The following is a 19,396-nucleotide window of genomic DNA, read 5'->3' as shown; positions in this document are numbered from 1 at the left end:
TATGATCCATTGTTTATTTGAATATCTGAGTTCAAATGTAAATGCCCCAATTAGCTGTGCATCACAAATTTTTTTGGGGCATGGCTGCCAATATCAGACAGTGCCACAAGCGTCGGGAAGGCAAGCCAACATGCCTTGACAGCTAGAACCATGAAGTGACATCCCACAGTACGCCACCTCACTGTAACTGATATTAAAAAGACAGATTTCAGTGCTTTGGCATACGAAATGTGAAAGCCAAAATAAAAAGAAACAATGAAATAAAAGCTCCACACTTAACACTCCTCATACCAGAATGCCTTGTGCAGGAGGGAATAGGTGTGTTTGGTACAGGGCCTGGTCTCAGAAGAGGTTCTACAACAAAGGGTCTACCACGCTTGGATGAAGGACATGTGTAATGGAGGTTGGCAAATTAAGTGCAACAAAGTTATACTTAAAAACAAATATTTTATTACTGAGACCAACAAAAATAAATTTAGGTAATGGTTCATTGTTAAAAGGTTTAGATATGGTTCAAAGAAAAACCTCAAAACCAATGCTGTCCCCCAAAACATTTATGGTTGAGCCATCATAAAATAAAGTGCACTATGGCCATGCAAACTATTAATTGCAGACAAAATGCATGAATATATGCAATCATAATGTAGTCCAATAATTACCATAACGACATAATAGTATATACAACACAAAATCCAAAGAAAAACCTACTACAGCCATAGGTGCATTGCTGATAATGTTAATAGTAATGTGTTAAGTAATCTTAATTATGTGACTATTTTTGTCATCTCTGATTGTATTATTCACATCCAGAATGAGGTCATTAGCAATGCTTATGGGCAGCGAATTTTGATTTTCTTTGGGGGTGGTGGGTGATTTGGTATGGACGAATTAATGGCTCTTCCAGTTATAGTCTGTAACCACAACTAACTCTTTTACGGTATTTTTTCAGTCTGGATATGTGCATGCATATTTATAATGAACTATAACTGTAGTACTATAGCACAATGTAAACTATCTATGAATAAAAGAATGATATTTTACAACAGTAGTTATAAAAACATACCACCAATGTCCAATGATTAGCCTCATTTACAGCTCCCAAAAGCAATTTGAAGTCTAGTGGATCAATCTATGAGAAGAAAGTAGAGAGGTGCCTTTAAGCAATAGAAAACTTTAATGGCATTAACATACAGAAAACACAATAAACTAATTAGCAAAGTACAGTATTTGTGTTGAATGCAATATTCCTGAAGATATAATAAAAATAGTTGACAGAGGCATTCATGTTTGGAAGCAACAACTCGGTAAGTGAGTGTTTTGGATGGTGGTGACAATTATGAGTAATGATATAAGATACTTTATCATAGAATTGCTGATCTGATACTAATTGTAGAAACATTTAAAGATTTACCCATTGACGTGTTTCACTGTCCTTCCCCACAGCTATTCTTTTTCAGAGATGACTAAGATGATGCCTAAAATAACCCTTTATCACTTTTCGACAACATGACAACTTAATGCTAGAATTGTGTCACGAGGAGTTAAGGGATGCAAGAATCTGTATTTAATAATTTATAACTGTTCATGAGATAAAGTTTTCAATGTCAAACCAACAAATAATACTGAATTCATAAAAAAATAATAATTGTGATTTCAGTACCCAAAGTTTTGATTGGTTAAGGCTTAAAAAAAGAATATCTGTAGGTGCGACATAAATGTTTTTCACCTTGTATAAGTGGACAGAGTTGTGTCAGCAGATATTCAGAAAGTATGGTATGTTTCCATGAATAGAAAGATTTTAAGTTATTTCACATCCACCACCAGTTATGTTTTCTTGAAATCACATAGTACGGCACACTCTAGAAAAAATCATTAGGAAAAAATAACTCAATAGACACTTTGTCATGTCTGTTATTCAAAGCAAGAACATTTTAACAGCCCCACACTTCTCCGCACTGCATCCTCCAGGTTCCATACAATTTTTAGTCTGCAGACCGATACACAGCCATCAATCTAGCTTTTAATTATACACAAATGGAATGTGCACGATTTAGCTACACTCTTAGTAACAGCACTTCGATGTTTTAACCTTTTTTAATAAAGGTGGTTTTCCCATCCAAATTTGGGTCATAGCGTAGCTGTCGATAAGAAATGCCTTTTGAACTGCAGCACAATTGTGTTTTTTGATGTGAGCTTTCAGGAATGCGTTGATTACCTGCAATATTCAATATTATTAATATAACATTGTGTAATACTTATATAAGTCTCACCACAATCTGTGCACTGAGGATGTGTTCACAATCTCAAAAGGTTTAACTATATATTGTTCTCTTGTGATTATAATACACAGAGTTTCTGATCTTTACCTGGGCACATTCTCTCTCCCACCCTCCCATTTCATTTAAATACGATGTCCACCTCATAGTGTGTTATGTCAATGATCAACCCCTCCATTTTCCAACAATAACTTTTTCACCTCTGACGGCTTCCCTTCCTACAAACTTGAGATCATATTTCTATCCAAACAGTGTGGTCTTCACACACATTAACTATTGTAACAGATTCTATGTGGGCCTAAACCTTAAATATATTGGAAATTTTGCAATGCTTTACTACCATTTCATCATTCATTTAAAGGGCTTTGATCACAGTGCCCCAGGGTTAAGATTTCTCCTCTGTCTGTCTGGCAAAGTAATGATTTAACTTATAATACACTGCCTTGTACATATGGCCCTGCACATTTCCACCTTTACCACCTTACACAAGGGTTTACCCCGTTTCTTTCACCCAGATGTGTAAGGTCAACCTACGTACACTTGCAACTTTATACTAACAGTCAAATTAAAACCTTGGTTCTTCTGGTAAGCAATCAAGGTTAAGCCAGGTAAAGCTCACAAAAAAAACTCATTATGCTTTTTAAGGACAAGATTGTTTGGGTATTGTGAACAGTGCATTATGGCTGCAATCAAGACTACTACTTTTCTACCCATCAGTGTAACTATCCTCTTTTATACAGAGACCCTGCGAACCTTTCCATCAGCATACATAACGTATTCGCCTACAGACATAAAGCAATGTTTAGAAACAATTTACATGTCATCCAGTTCAACATATATTATATACTAATCCATGTTAAACAATGTACAACCAGAATCTTATTTAATGGTTTTTCTATTAAGAAAGTACCTGGCTTTCCAGGTCCTGGCCTGGTTGAAGACAAACTAAGTCGGAATCAAAGATGTTGTAATCTTCAATTTTTGAAATTAATATGTGGCCTGTGATATTATTCCATGCATCATTAATCCCTGAAAAATAGATGGAGAGTAGTAGTATTGAAAATAAAATAACAAAAAATAGTCAAAATGGTTATAAACTTACACTCATAACGTTGAATTGCTTTCTTTGATACTGATGTTGACAATCTAGTAAACACTCTGCGCTCTTTTTGGCTGTCCTCTCGCTTGCTGTCACTGAATGTAACATTTGAAGAGGTAGGTGTTTTTTGGCTGCCTTCTGGTGCATGTTCAGTGGCATAAATCTCTTTTAGATGGATCTGAAGTGTTCTATTGTATTTCTTAAAAGCTGAACTTGAATCAGGTTGATTAGATATCCCTCCAATCTCAGACTTTAATACATTTGATGGAATACACTCTTCAAAATCTTTCATTGGCTGTAGGTGGTCAATGTTGACTTTTGGAATAATGTTTCCATATTTGTCTTGAATATCAGCCAATTTCCCTGAAATGTTTTCAAGTATGAAAGGTCCAAGAAGCGAAGGATCTAATTTCCCTCCCTTTCTCTGCTCAGCCCGTTTATTTCTCCTCATGACCTTATCTCCAATTTTTATAGTAGTCTGCAGATCTTGTTGATTTTTTTCTTTTTGTGCCTTAACTTTCTCAGCGGCCTTTTTAATATTCTTTCTTACAACATTTAATATTTTATCGTGTGATTGTATGCATTCCGCAATAGTTTCACTTGCTGTCACATTCTCAATGTCTTGTTGATTGACCTGAAAGTGTAAAGTTAATAGCAGATATTAAACCATACACCAGGAAAGTTCCTTGAAATAACTGATTGTATATACATTGCAGAGTTTGTCTAATTGTATTCAGTGAAAACCTTGAAATGTTTGCAGCAAAAATAATTTCAACATTTTAATTGAAAACCCATGTAATCTAATAAAATAAAAAAATAAACCAAATAAATGAAATAAAATAACCTCAATTGCTTCTGGAACTTCTGACGGGTATCTTGCCTCTCGTCCAAACATAAGGAAATAGGGACTGTATTTTGTTGTCATTTGTTTTTTGGTCCTGAGCTCAAACATAACTGCATCTAAGTACAAATCCCAAGTTTCTGGTTTATCATCTACCAGCTTGCTTAGTGATCTGTAAAAGAAATGATTGTTTGATTTGTGCATAAAACATAACTTATATTAGCTTCACAAATTATAAAAATGTTTAGCTAAGTGCTGATGCTATAAAATGTTTGACAATATCGGACGAGAAAATATTAACTGGATAAGGCGTTTTGGAATTTTTCTGTATATTGGATTCTGGTGACAAGGTGTTTTTCTTATATGGTACTCCTCTTGAGATTAAGTATGAGCAGTCAAAAGTATTTTACAAATGCATCAGCAAAACATCCCTCATTAATTTGTCCTATTAAAATGGCTATTGAGAGTAGCAACAAAACTCAGAATGTAATGAGCACATTCACAGACAGAGGTGTATGCACGGCCACTGGAATTATGCAGCACGGGAAAACCAAATTGGTTGTCAGGGTTGGCTAAATATAATAGTATACAACAGGCACATTTGGTGGTGTAATGCTTCACACATTGTGTTAGTATTACCTCTACATTTTTAAAACTTACGCAGAGGAACATATTTTGGATGAAGGTTTCACCTCGTTAGTAACACTTTGAACCCAAATGTAGAAATAAGGAACAAAAAGGTGACCAGTCAGAGTGTGCAATGGGCTTTTCGCAGCAATACATACTGCTGTGTTTTTAGCAATGTATGATTTGTTTAAGATACAAATTATTTTGTTTCACAAAACTCTAAAGATTATGCATCAAATTGTGGTTTTGGGTCAGATGCAACAAATCCATAATTATTTTTTCCCATAACCACACAATCGCATTATTCCAGTGGCCATGGATACATCCCCTATTACACAGACCTGCCAGAATATAGTCATATTGAGGAAATCATTAGCGGATGTGTCAATACTGCCACATGGATCACAATGTCTGTAAAATTATGAATCTTGTTATTACAGACAATAATGATAAATGACTCTTGGGGTAAAAGTAAATGTGCAATCATAGGTTGCCCTTTGTCCTACTTGCTCAGTAGTTCTAGTTTGGAATCTGGAACCCAGTTGGCTGAGAATGAGAAAGATATCAAGAAAAACACCGCACTTAATGTAAAGTATTTGACACACCCACACCGAAGTAGTGGTTTTACTGTTGCCAATTAATGTTCAAAAATCAAAGCTATAAAATATGTCAACCTAAATTCACGAAATGTGGAGACCAGTACCAGCTATAAATAGTCATCAAAGATCATGTTTTAACAAGGGAGATACTGGTGCTGGGAATGGACACTATAGCCATGGTAAGCTTTTCAGAGACACTAAAGTTTAGTGGATCATATCATATGGAGAGCTGTTTGTAGCTGAACTCTGTCCATGGTGGTTGAGGAACATCTCAGCTGTTGTGTCCCAATGGGTCACATTGTAATGTAATGTAATGTAAATGTAATGTAATGTAAAAGTGCATTTGTAAAGCGCGAACTGTCACTCCGCGAGGAGCCTCCTGGCGCTGAGAGAACGAGGTAGGAGAAACCAGGGAAGAAAAAGAAGGTGGAGGAAGAGTTAGATTAGTGCAAAGCAGCGGTCATCTGGGCACTTGTAGATCCAGGTTTTTAATGCTTTCCTGAAGAGCGCTTCCGAATCTTGCATACGTAGGCCGATCGGGAGTACATTCCAAGCTTTGGAACCAAGGTAGGCGACCGTTTTCCCTCCTTTGGTGGTGAGTTTAAAGTGGGGTGTCTTTAACAAATTAGCCGAGGAGGATCTAAGCATTCTGGTGGTGGTGTAGGGTGAGAAACGAGCTGTGAGGTATCTAGGGCCTGCCCGGCGAGTGGCTTTATGGGTGATCAGAAGAATTTTAAAGAGGATTCTTTTGTGGATGGGGAGCCAATGTAGGGTGTCTAGTGCCAAAGATGCCGAGGATCTACGTGGGAGCTTAAGGACAAGACGGGCTGCCGCGTTCTGTACTATCTGCAGTCTTTTTATTGTGGCTTTATTAGCACCTGCCAACAGGCTGTTGCAATAGTCCAAGCGTGAGAGGACAAGAGCCACTGTTACTGATTTCTTGGCAGCCAGACGAATCAGATCAAAGAATTTCTTCAAAGATCTTATTATACTAAAGCAGGTGCCCGCCGTTACCAGAGCGTGGGGGAGGAAAGATAAGGAAGAATCAAACTTGACCCCCAAGTTTCTGGCCACCTTGACCGTTTCCGGTGGAGGTGGGGTACCTTCCGGCCACCAACCACCAGGAATGAGTGCCAATGGGTAGGTTTTCCGTTTTGTCAGTGCTACATTGTAAGTGATTATTTTTCATCCACTGTATGACTTGAGAGAGACAAGTTTGAAAATTGCTTTCAGCTTCATTATTGTTTTTGTCCAGGGAGACGATCATTTGGGTGTCGTCAGCGTATGAGGTGACTTCAATTCCAAAGGATTTTATAAGGAAGATGAGGGGTGCCATGTAAACGTTAAATAACAAGGGGCTTAAGGAAGAGCCCTGCGGGACACCTGTGGTTATGGTCTTCTCTGTAGAAAGGAAGGGACCTAGCGCAACGGTTTGTCTGCGATTGGTAAGAAACGATCTGACCCATGTCAAGGCGGTACCCGTAATACCGCCGCGTTCGAGTTTAGCCAGAAGGATGTCATGGGAGATGGTATCGAACGCGGCGGAAAGGTCCAGAAGGATCAGAACGGCTTTCTTACCCGAGTCAGCAAGGGTTTTTAACACCTCCGTGATCTCCAGGAGGACCGACTCCGTTGAGTGACTAGGACGGAAACCGGATTGCTGAGGGTGGAGGATATTGTTCGATTCGATAAAATTTGAAAGCTCTTTAAGCACGAACCTCTCCGTTATTTTGCCCAGCACGGGGAGCAACGAGATAGGTCGTAAGTTAGAGAGGACTGATGTGTCTACGTTTTATTTTTTTTTAAGGGGTTTAACCAGGGCAAGTTTCCAATCCTCTGGGACAATGCCTGTATTTAGCGAGGAATTAACTATTTGGTTGATGACTGGGTTGATGGTGTCAATGAGTTTATGCAGAATCCTGGGGGGGCAGGCATCCAATGGGGATCCTGAGTTGCAGGTCATTATGGCCTTGAGTGTGGAATCCAGTGAAACTGGTGAAAAGGTAGAGAAATTTGCAAGAGTTGGAGCTGGGGTGGAAACTTCCGTCTTGATGCTAGGAGGGGTAAGGGAGAAGTTTTTTTGTATTTTAGAGATCTTCTCTTCAAAATAATTAGAGATGTTGTCACACAGAGATTGTGAAGGGGGAAGGTCTTTCTTTAGTCCCTTCGGATGCGTAAAGGAGTTGACTATTTTAAAAATAGATTTTTGGTCTAGTTTAGACTCTAGTATAGCTTTTGAGTAATATTATTTTTTGTTGGTTTTAATATGAGCATGGTAGCGTCTTCTACCAGCTTTATAGGCACGCCTCTCCTCAGTAGTGTAGGACTTTCTCCATTTACGTTCTAGCTGTTAGCACTGGTGTTGTTCTTTGGCTAGCTCAGGGGTAAACCATGGTGGTCTCTGAGTTTTAGGATTTCTTATTCCTTTCCTGTTCTGAAACTCCAGGGGCGCCAGATCATCACAAATGTTGTAGATCCAGGTATGAAAGTAGCCCGAATCTTTGTTCGGGTTGCCTGTGAGGGTAGGAGTGTACGTTTGGGCATGGGACTGAAGCTTGGGGTTGTTTATTAGTTTGGACCAATTACGACGGGGTTTGGAATTGAGGGAGGGGTCCGGGCTGTCAGTGGATGGGTAATCTAAGATGAGTGGGATCATGTAATGATCTGTCCATATAAGTGGGATGGGAGGAGTCACCGTAAGAGCGGAGAAATTGGAGCAGATCCCATCTAAAGTGTGGCCCGCCTGGTGAGTGGGGTGTTGTACGAGTTGTTTTAGAGTAAGGAGCTCAGTTATTTGGAGAAAGTTGTCCGTCCCAGGAGATCCTTTGGATTCCAAATGGAGGTTAAAATCCCCTAGCATAGTAAAATTGGCGTATTTGAGAAGCGGCTGGCTTAGGGCATCACCTAGCGAGTCAGTAAAAGTAATGCTATGTCCAGGTGGCCGGTAAATGAGGACCCCTGCAAAGGACAGTGAGGCATCCAGAGAAATACGGAAGCCTAGGCTTTCAGCGCCTTTAAGGCAGTCTATGTTTATAGTGGAGCAGGGTAGGGAGTCACGGATGATAATGGCCAATCCCCCTCCTCTCCCTTCTGACCTGTTCTTCCTATGGATATTGTAATTAGGGGGGAGTGCAATTGTACTGCCCTGACTACAGAGGACAGTAGTGCTTATCGTTTTGGTCTTTCTGCACCTTACAAATACTATGTGTTTGGAATTGTACATCATATATTTGTGTTTAGATAGTTCAAGAATGATATTGAGCAACCCCAAACTACATGCAAGACTATAGGGGCAAAGCGTTCTTTTGTATTGTATTTAATTGTATTGTAGTGTCTATACAGTGTGCAATACCTCTATGCATGGCACAGAAGCACTTACCTACATGGGCGGCAAACTACACTGTGTAAGTTGTGTGGTTGAAAGGATGCTGTTTCTCATCTTACAGGAAAAGTGCCTCCATGTCAGCCATGATGACCACCGACGCGAGGTTATCTGGTTATGGAATGCATCATTTAACAATATGGTGAATGAATAAGTACAAGAAAGAGACACAGTATATAGTTTTCAGTAATCTGGTGGCTTCAAGCAGTTCTTCGGGTCCCTATATGGTATTTCTTAGAATCACATTCTGCTTGGATAGTTACTGTCCTGGGTTGTTCATCCTGATATTTTTTTCAAAGTTAATAGATCGGTACAGGTTGGACCGTGAAGTGGTGGAGAGATATGTTGAGCTGGACCTATTGTCACCCCATACATGAATGCCATTGGCAAAAGTAAAGTTTTAGTATGTAGCTAGTTGAGACCTGCAGGGTGGATTAGATTATAGTCCCTCAAACAGCCAGGAGTGTGTGTCATATCTATTCAGTTATTCCATGCATCCTGTTTTGGTGGTGTCTGGTTAATTGGCTGGTAGAGTACCAGGTGATGGACAAGACCAGTAGTAGATATGTCCTATGTGAGTGTAGGAGGACTAAGCTGTATAATAGACTTATAGGGCAGCCTGTATGAGCTATAGTTGCCCTCCCAGCGCCGTCTTTTATGGTATTAATGTTGGTGTGTACCAGATGTCTTATGAATTAATGAAGTTTTTATAAAAACCAGGCTAGCCATAGGTTAGCTCTTCTTAACTTACCTGGGTATATAATGTAGTCTGTTGGTTGGGTTGTTCCATGTCAATAGGCTTTAAGTTGTAGATTATAACTGGAGGTGCTGTAATCATTCTGACTTTTGTCCCAGGGTTGTCGGATGATGTATTTACCTTGGAAATAGTAATGTTTTCAAATGTTTTTTTACGTGCAAATGCTACTGAATACTTACAATTTTGGCTGGTACTGAGCTCCAGAGCGTGGCAGCTTGTACTGAGAAACAAGTGACTCCCATGGATTCTTATTGCAATACAATATATTCCTCTGTAGGGCAAGATTGGAGCGCAGTGTCCTGCTTTGTTTATATTGGTTAATTTTAACTTGTTGTTATGATTGTCCTTTCCTTTGGAGGCACTGTGAACACTGCAGAGTTCCTTAAACCTTGCTCTTCCAGTTACAGATATGCAGTGGAGTGAATGGAGGACTGGAGACATGGATTCTCTTCAATGATGGTAAAGAAGGAGGCTTGTTGTAGCACATTTGTTTGGTTGTATATTGTGGTTGATAAAACTTTTTTTGCAGCAGTTTAGGCTGTTGGGAAAGTCAAACTTAGAGATTGCAAGTAGAAAGATAGCTTAGCACTTTCCTTAGTATCCAGGTCTGGGCAGATGTGCCACAGCGAGTTCTTTGTGCTTCAAGACGATCTTTGTGATTTTGTTGACATGTGGAAGAAATTATAGATTTTGATACGTCATTACCACTAGGCTTCTGACTTCTCTTCATATTGTTGTCGGGGTCTCGCTTTCCTTGGACGATATGGGAGTACGCTGGAACTTTTTTCAATTGCTCTAAAGGCCAAGATCACTATCTTTGTGGTGTTTCAGGTTTAGGTGGTTACGCATTCATGCATAAAGGAATTACTCAAGTGATGTTGAATACATTTTTCATTTCTGGCAAGGGGATTCGCAGATGCTTAAAGAGGAACACCGATTTGATGAGCTGATGTGAAATGTGTTAGGTATACCACATATTTTGTCTCCATGGTAAAAAGCAATCCGTTTTAGTACATTTTCAAGTATTCTGGGTTGGTGGAGTCTTATTAGTAGCGTGTGGTGGTGTACAGTTTAAAATGCAGATAATTGGTCCAGAAGAAACATGTCGGGCACTCAGTTCCCACTTTGAGTTTTAGGTCATTCAAAATGGATATAATGAGTGATTCTGTGCCTCTGCCTGTTGTGAAGGCATAGTGTTGCTCTGACGTAAAATAAGTTTGTTCTGTAAATTCTACCAGTTGAATAAACAGTAATCTTTCAAATATTTCTGCTTAGCAAGTTTCATTTGATAAAAATCTGTAGTTGTTTGGGTCGGGTGAGTTAATTTGTTTTCATGTTGGAGAATTGTCTAAAGTAGGAGGTTTTGCTCTCGTTTTGGAAAGGAACCTAGTTTCAGAGACATGTGGAGTTTAACTACCTCCAATGCACAGGTTGTGCAAAGGATATTTTTAAAGAAAATTTGAAATACCGGGTTTGAAGGTGATACTTATGGTTGGCTGGGTAACTTGAGCCCAAAGAGAGTCAAACAGAAGACTAAACAGCCCTGTCCCTACAGCTACTGATCATGCACAAAAGTGAGCCAAGTTCAAATCCTTGCCTCTATTCAGCATCTTGTAAACTGCCGTCCCAAAACCAAAAAAAAGTGAAAGCCAGGCTGTATATTCTGAAGCATTATTTTGTCCATGGGCAAGGTTTGTGCTGTGAAAAACTGCTAAAAATTAAACGTGGAGTCTTCCTTTTACCCACATCTCGAAGCATTAAGGTCAAAGTACTAGCCTTTGACATCATAAAAAGTTACTCCTTCAGTTTCTGTCCTGCAAAGTAAGAAATTTGAAAATTTGTGATCATCCCTGCGTAACAGCTTCACCAAACTGTCTAAGCCTAGACGAATTCTTGACTCAAACTAGACCATTTTTTGTTCATTTTAACAAATGAAAGCACCTTCAAATGTGTGAGCTATACAAAAGCACTTAGGTGCTGGATTCAATAGCCTATAACGCTGTTCGCAATATAATACAAATCTAGGCAAGATACAGTCTGCATATGACAACTGACTTGCCTTATAGCTTACTAATGGCATTGTTGTCAGGGCGCAGGCTGGAATGTTTCACAGTGCATGTTTAAAAACTCTGCAGTAAAATAAATGCTGCTTAAAGCAGAGATAGAACCTAATGTACTAAAATGACTTGCTTACGCATTTAAATACATACACTTTTTAAATTTTGAATAGACTATCATATTTCAGTTATGGCCTTATTGAGAGTTTGGCAGTCTTGGAGCGGACCGCCACACTACGCCAATGCCCTACTCCAAAACTGCCAAAGCCATAATGAAAGGCCCCATTGGATTCCAACTGGAATCCAGGTCAGGCAGTCCTGCGGAGGCTGTGTCACGACGGTGCCATGCTAAGGCTCATATGAGAGCCTTAGCAAGGCACTGCAATTATAACGCCATTGCACGTACCTGCTCGGCATGAACTGTAAAGTCCATGCTGTTCTGGAACATCAGTGTGAATGCATCCCCTGGCACAGAGGCAACAGGGGACCCTGGAGGCTCACCGCCATGAAATCTGTGGCAGTGAGGAAACTTGCAATATGGATGGTGAAGCCATAGCGGCACCACCAGCATATGGTGGCTTCAGACTGCCGCATCACCACTGAGGGATCGCGGATTCCCGGCTAAAGCAGTGGTCGAGTGGCAGTCCGATCACCACGGTCAGAATATGGCAATGGATCGCCATAGTCATAATAAGACCCTTAATCTTTGTTGCATGATTTGCATGTCAAAGATCTTCAAGGCGGGCTTGTAAATGAGCTGTTAGAGCCAGAACTACCCCTTTGCTCAGCTCTCTATGCTAAGTTGTTGGCTCAATTAATGTTAAGGAAATCCTTTTCTGCGACAGTCCTGAAAGTATGTAGTGGTGGAAAACCGATTTTATCTCTCTCTATGGTATTTGAGTCACTTATTTGGGTGGTGCTGTCCTTAGGGTAATTGCATGAAGGTGCCTTTTTTGTATGGTCACCCCATACCCTTTGCCCCAATGTTATGACTCTAAAGGTGCACTGACGCATGCTGCCCAGGCGAAAGTGCCCTCTCCCTAGAAAAGATGCTGAAAATTTGTACTCACAATTGGCAAGGACTTTAACACACTTATAAGTTCCTAATACAGTGGTATCGGGGGTACCCAGGGCATTGGAGTTAAAGGGGTCACTAGGGCCTGAAGAACAATTTGTGCCACGCTGAGTGACCCAAGTAAACTGATGACAGCAGGTGTGACAATACTGACTGCACCAACGCAAAATTGCCATCTCCATGAGTGGCAAAGTCAAAGCACCATCTTTGACATATGTCAGTTAACCCTTAAGGTAGGCATTCTACTTTAGGGGTGAGTTTAGGAGGCAAGGTGCAGTATACTAAAGGTGTGGACATAGAAATGCAAGTTCATATGTGCATATAGCAGCCCTTTCCATTAAGGACAACTATAAGTGGTCAGCAATCCTTAGGATAACATAGGCTGGCACCCAGGCACACTCGAGGGCACCAGCTTCCTTACAGTACCTCCAAATATGGACATGCCACCTCAACCCCTGACATGATTCTAATGTCGGATTTGATGTGGCATGCACCCAGGTGTCTTCCTTAGAGACTGCCCACCTGGTTATCACAGCCTTTCCTTTTGTCTGTCTAGCAGCCTGCAGCTGCCACCGCCAAGACAGGAATCTGAACTCCTGCCAGGCAGTGTGAACAGTCACAGGAGCCAGAAACAAAGGTCAAGCTGGAAAGGAGATGACACCCCTCTCCCTGACAGCATGGCTAGTGAAGTGGCATATCAAGGCAGTGAGCTTTCAAGTATTCAGCGCCTTTGATATGCCTGCATGCTGACACTCAAAAGATGAAGCCATTCTCCCTCTGCCCCTGCCAAATCTGCACTGGGGCAGGCAGAAAAATGAGTTAGTCAGAGGGCATACAGCCCCAGAAGGCTAGCCACACCCCTAGGATAGGCCAAATGCCCTGTAGAGCCAATGAAGGTCTCTGCCATTTTTAGAAGTGGCAGAAGAGGATTCTGGGTAGCAAAGGTGCACACATCCCGGTGGTCACCGCTGGAGCAAGCAGCCCGTTGCCCGACTGCATACATGCCACTAACACCCCTAAATATAGGACTTCAGGGATGCCCCTGACACCAGAACCTGAGATCTTTGAAGACTGCTTAGAAGTACAACAAGCACTTGCATAGCCAATAGGTCTCGCTTATGGGACCTTATAAGTGTTTAGCCATGCAACTGTTGCATAACTAAATACTTATAAGGTCCCAATAGCTAAACCTATTGGCTATGCCAATGCTTGTTTCTGTTTATTACTGCTCTGTAGTAATGGCGGCGCACGGTTGCCACCATTACTACATAGAAGTAATAAACAGGAAGAAAAAAAACGGGCTCACGGAGAACATCAAAGCGGCCGTGCAGCCGCAAAAGTGATCGCGATCAAACATCAAAGCGGCCATGCGACCGCGAAAGTGAGGCGCGCGCGCCCGCGTACATGCACTGTAGCTCTAGGCTACAGTCGTTACACTTTTTTGAACCCTCACAAAAAGTCTCGCCAGACCAGCGCATGCGCTGGATCAGGCGAGACCTAAAATAGAGACCCAAGTCTCCAACAACAGGAGCTGCACATACCACAGGTCACATACTCTGCACTGATGACAACGCTCCTGCAACTGCAACTCATCCTGAACCAAAGACTGACTCCCTTAGACATAGGCCCCCCTTTCAGAGCAAAGGACAACTCCTGACACCTTTGGGCTAGTGGCACTAGATCTCTTCAACTGCAGGTAAAAACAACATACTGGAACCAACAAATTGCTGCCCATTTAGCTATCCAATGAATCGTCCAAAATTAGGTGATCCAGTGCATTGTGGGAAACCTGGTTCTGACCTCCAGCAAGTTTCGGGTGACTACTGTTTACCCCTGGAACTCTGGACGTCAAAGTATTATCTTGCTGACCTTACCGCTACCAAGACTTGTTGGTGACCAATCTGGTTACCTTCCCCTTTACTCAAGCAACAATAAAAGAGAACCATGCAGCACCATCAACCGACAACGACAACGGACCTGTTGTTGACCTTTTTGCATCGTTTTACTCCACATCACCGTCTAAGCGGTACGCCTAGATCTGCTGTGGCACCCAATTTAGCACCAAGGATGGCCAGGACGACTATGCCCCCAGGCCTCTCGGGCCAGATTAAACTGAACGGAGTATTGTGGCTTGGTCTTCGGACCCGCATCACCTTAACCATCCTTCAGTTTCACGTAATTCGAACTGCAAGTGACAGATTGCCACTAGTACTTTTTAAAAAAAATAAAATCTATAACTACGGTTAAAAAATATAATTTTGTTCATTTTGGTCTTTTAAATTTATTCAAAAATATGCCTTTGTTTTATACATTGGTGCCTGATTTACTTTGAGGTGTGCCAATTACTTACCGTCCAAGTTGTTACTGTAAAATGCTTAACACATATTCCTCTTGTAAAACTGCTCTAAACCACACTATCAGGACTGAGCTAAATATTTATTATTGTGAATCCTGGGACCATCTTTGGGGTATCAACTTAGTATTACATGGTGAGGCCTTACCACATAGGAATCCACTTTTCCACAGTAACTTATTTATCTTTTCAATTCTTTAGATCTGCTCTATAGAGATTTTTGGACAGAAGTCTTGGAAAAGCATTGTTTGTTGTTTTGCACCCTAGATTGAGGAAATCTGCTATTATTTTGTGGATTTCCTTAAAAATGCAGTCTGCTTCTGTTGTGCTTGAAGTGGTGTTGTCAATTTGTGGTTTTTATGACTCTTGACTCTGTATTACTGTGATTTTTCGTCTCTTGATTTTGTCATCTTGCATTGTCGTAGGTTGAATTGTGCTTTGATTTTGTTGATGTTGCTTTAATACATGTGGTGTTCTTTATGTGGTTAATCCTGAATGTGGACTTTATTTGTATCAGTCCGTCCAATGCAGAGGAGACCCATTTGTATAAGGTCGTATTTGAGGTCCTATGTATATTTAGGTCTTCCTTCAGTCCTCTTTCTGTAGTTAAAGTCAGGTCAAGAGTTATTTCTGGGAGTAGATCAAAATATTGAAACATTTGTTTTGCTCATTGATCTTCCACTGAAGAACAAGCATTATGTTGTTGTGTTTCTTTCATCTTGATGTCCTGGTGCTTTAAAGAGGAGGGGTGAGCTAGAATGGTAGTAGAACAGATGCATAGGGGATATATGTGTAGGTTGGTTTGGGAAGACAGGTTAAAGGAAAAATCGAGTGGTAATAGGGTCATAGAGTTATCACAGGGATAGTCCTTTGGGTTGTAGAGTCACACAGTCATCACCAGTGATAGTCTTTCATAGTCCAAGTCCAACATTGACCATCAATTCAAAGCGCGTAACATGAGGTTTGGTCATGGCTAGCTATGCCGCCTCAGTAAGCTTCAAGGCAGGCTCATTGATTCAGACGTCCTTCATGTCCTTCATGAACACATAGAAACATGGATCCTGCTCTTGTCCGTCTGGTCAAGGCAGCTTGTCTCTTCACAGTATTAAATCATGCATATAGAGTGTAGCATCAAGGCTTTGTCAGTGACCTAGGCTTGATGTCAGCCTTTTGAGTTAAATAGCAAACCTGAGTTTTCTGGTCTGACTTCTCCATGCTGGTGCTGCAAAGTGAAGAGACATATAAAGAAGTGACTCAATAATCAGTTATTTTACTAAGAGTGGAACAGTAGGAAGTGAGGGCCTTTTGATTGGATATTGAATTTTAAAATATCACAATTAAAAATAATCAGAGCAGGGCATATCTTGCTCACAATTTCCACAATTGATAGATTAGGCTAGTGGGTGCTAACCTATCACTGTTGGTTATGATATTGCAAAAATCAAAACACATCTTTACCATGCCTGCAAAATATTCACGGGTCCTCATAACACAATGCCCAGTGTCATATAGGGCATCCCTCCCCTCTCATGAAAGGCTTGCAGAAAAATGCAAGCAGCATGTGAGCATAATGGGCTCAATTATGTACCGAGCCACGAGATTAGGTCGTTGGTCATTGACGGAAATATTGAACTTATACAATTCAATCTGTTGTTCCAAAATCATGTATGGGAGTGAGGTCTGGGGATTTATAAACATTTCCACTATACAACGGGAGGAAAATAAGTTTCTTAGGAGGATTTTGCAAGTTTCTCAAAGTACCCCGGCCTATATTATCCACGAGGAGCTAGGGCTCCCCTATATCTCCGACAGATTAAGCCTTAAGCCATTATTGTGTTGGATTAAAATCTGGACCAACCCTGAAGCTAGTCTAAGCAGAGAAATATTAATAGACTGTATCAACAGGGACAAAGATCACAAGATACCATGGCTTAAATATGTAAAGGATAAATTGGAGTGGCTGGGTTTTGCAAGATACTTTAAGGAACCTACGTCCCTAACGCCGCAGCTAAAAGTCACGATAAAAGCAGAGTATACGAGGCGGTTAGCCTGCGCCCGGGAAGATAGCGAAATACTGAAAGGGTCAGTGCGATCACATATATTAACAAAATCTGTTGTAGGTTTAGAACCATACTTGGCACAGATTTATAACAAAAACGATAGATTTTTAATGACCAGATTCAGACTGGATCTTTTACATCACATTTTAGCTGTTCCTGCAGGGTTTACGAAAGATATTGGCTCAAAGGGTCCCTGTGGCTGCGATCTGGGATCTCCACAGGATACCCTCCATTTTGTATTCTTTTGTCCATTATATGAATACCCGCGGGCTCTTTTCTTAAAAACCATCCTAAGAGCGAATAAATTCACCCAAGTCAGAGTAGCACTCTTATACTTAAAACTTTCCGCGGAACCCCTTACATTGTTCTGCACTGTAAATTTTTTAAGATTAGCAGCTAAATTGAGGAAATCTAGAAGGGAGGTGTAAGTTACTCTGTTTGCCGGATACTACAGACGAGGCATCTGGATTAAAGCTACTCCGCAAGATTGTTATACATTGTATACAGAATAGGAGATAATACGTGGATTTTTTGTAATTGTCGTACTGCAACATTTAGGGCCTCATGTAGGTAGCCGAATACCGGTCGGTAACGGCCGATTTTCGGTAATTATACCGTTACCGACCGGTATTTTGGCTATTGGTATGTAGGGGGACAAGTTTTGGCTTCGGAATTTACCGAATCGGTAAAATTACCGATTCGGTAATAATACCGAATCGGTAATGTTACTGAATCGGTAACTATTCCGAATCGGTAATTTTACCAATTCGGTAAATTCCGAAGCCAAAATCGAGATGTAGGGGGAGTGTGTGGGTGTGTTTTAGAGTCGGTATTTACCACCAACTTATAGTTGGTGGTAAATAATTAATGTGTGTGTTTAAGCATTTTTACGCGCGTAGCAGTGTGCAATGTGGCATACATACATGCCCTTAGGGCATGTATGTGTGCCACATGTGCACACATGGCCGAATCAGGGGTGCACCAGGGTGTCAATGTGACACCCTGCCACCCTTTCATGTGTTCCCCCCATTACCGAATCGGTATTTACCGATTCGGTAATGAGGCATACCTTCCCGTCAATGGGAAGGTATGCCTCATTACCGAATCGGTAAATACCGATTCGGTAATTACCGACTTGTAACGAATCGGTAAAAAATACCGACTCATTACCTACATACGAGTTACCACTTCTAAAATACCGATTCGGTATCGTTCGGTATTTTAGAAGTGGTAACTGGTATGCTACCTACATGAGGCCCTTAGAGTACTTGGGATGTTATAAGAAGTTCTTTTTTATTTAGGCCTTGGCTTATTTTAAAATGGACTGTTTTTATGTAAACTACGATCTCGCATTTTAATTAATGTTAATGTGTTGGTATCCCATATTTGTATAGTTGTTAGCACCCCGCACTTTATAAAAAATGATGAATTTGTAACCTAGGCCGAAGTTCAGGCCCAATACTGCCATTGTGATCATGGAAAGGCCCATTAGACATGTTTTATCTTAATGCATTTATGATGAATTGCTCATATTATTGTATATGATTTGTGTAAATATGTTGTTCTTTTCCTGGATGTTTTAATATCCGAATAAAGATACTTTTGATGATGAAAGGCTTGCAAAATACTGCTACAGCTCAGGCCCAGACCAAACACTCACCTCCAGCCATAGACCTCTCATTGCCCAAGGTCACCATTCCCCACACTGCTGCTGTGGCACAGCGGGACCGCTCCTGGGCCTATATTCCCTCACCGTTGAATCTTTCCCTCCCCCCACCTTGCTCCCCTCCCTCTTCTTTCTGCCACACCCTCAGGCACTATTCTTTCCCTTGTTGCGCTATTCCTGCAGTTCCCAGCCCCTGCCTTCCCACTTTCCAAACTGCCCCTACCAGCTGCCAGGGCTACTTAAAGGAGACTGTTGCAGATATGCACACTGGGCGTGCCATTGGTGTGCCAAAGGCAAGCCGTTCTGCGAGCCATCTGCGCCCGGATCAAACCAAGCAGCATGCACCCTAGATCTCCTGCATGCCACCACTACAACTTGACTAGAAATGACTCCTCGGCCATAAGAGCCTGGACATCAGCAGCGGCATTGCTTCACCTCACTCTTCAGAATTACCCTTTACTAGCCACCATTGCCGCTTCAACTGCAGTACAGGTATCCCCTGCAACCAATACCCAGCTGACACCAGACCTGTGATTGCAGCTCCACTGCACGCTGCCCAATGCCCGATCCCTGTACAAGCATGACACAAAATACTGGAACACCA

General features: G+C 41.2%; 1 protein-coding gene across 1 annotated transcript in view; it reads right to left on the bottom strand.

The window, feature by feature from the left end:
• LOC146870169 (uncharacterized) overlaps positions 1 to 19,396 on the bottom strand; it is a 165,505-nt gene that overhangs the window by 128,693 nt on the left and 17,416 nt on the right. The window contains exons 4-7 of the mRNA XM_085641584.1: positions 3,379 to 4,009; positions 3,187 to 3,305; positions 2,090 to 2,215; positions 1,064 to 1,129 (exon numbers count right to left, since the gene is read on the bottom strand). Coding sequence (XP_085497710.1) covers positions 1,064 to 1,129; positions 2,090 to 2,215; positions 3,187 to 3,305; positions 3,379 to 4,009 — 942 coding nt within the window. The remainder of the gene's footprint in view (positions 1 to 1,063; positions 1,130 to 2,089; positions 2,216 to 3,186; positions 3,306 to 3,378; positions 4,010 to 19,396) is intronic.

The sequence above is a fragment of the Triturus cristatus genome, chromosome 1_1 (genome assembly GCF_964204655.1).
Source record: "Triturus cristatus chromosome 1_1, aTriCri1.1, whole genome shotgun sequence".
NCBI classification, from domain to species: Eukaryota; Metazoa; Chordata; class Amphibia; order Caudata; family Salamandridae; genus Triturus; species Triturus cristatus.
The sequence above is the reverse complement of the archived record's forward strand: the minus strand, read 5'-3'. Positions and strand labels throughout refer to the sequence as shown.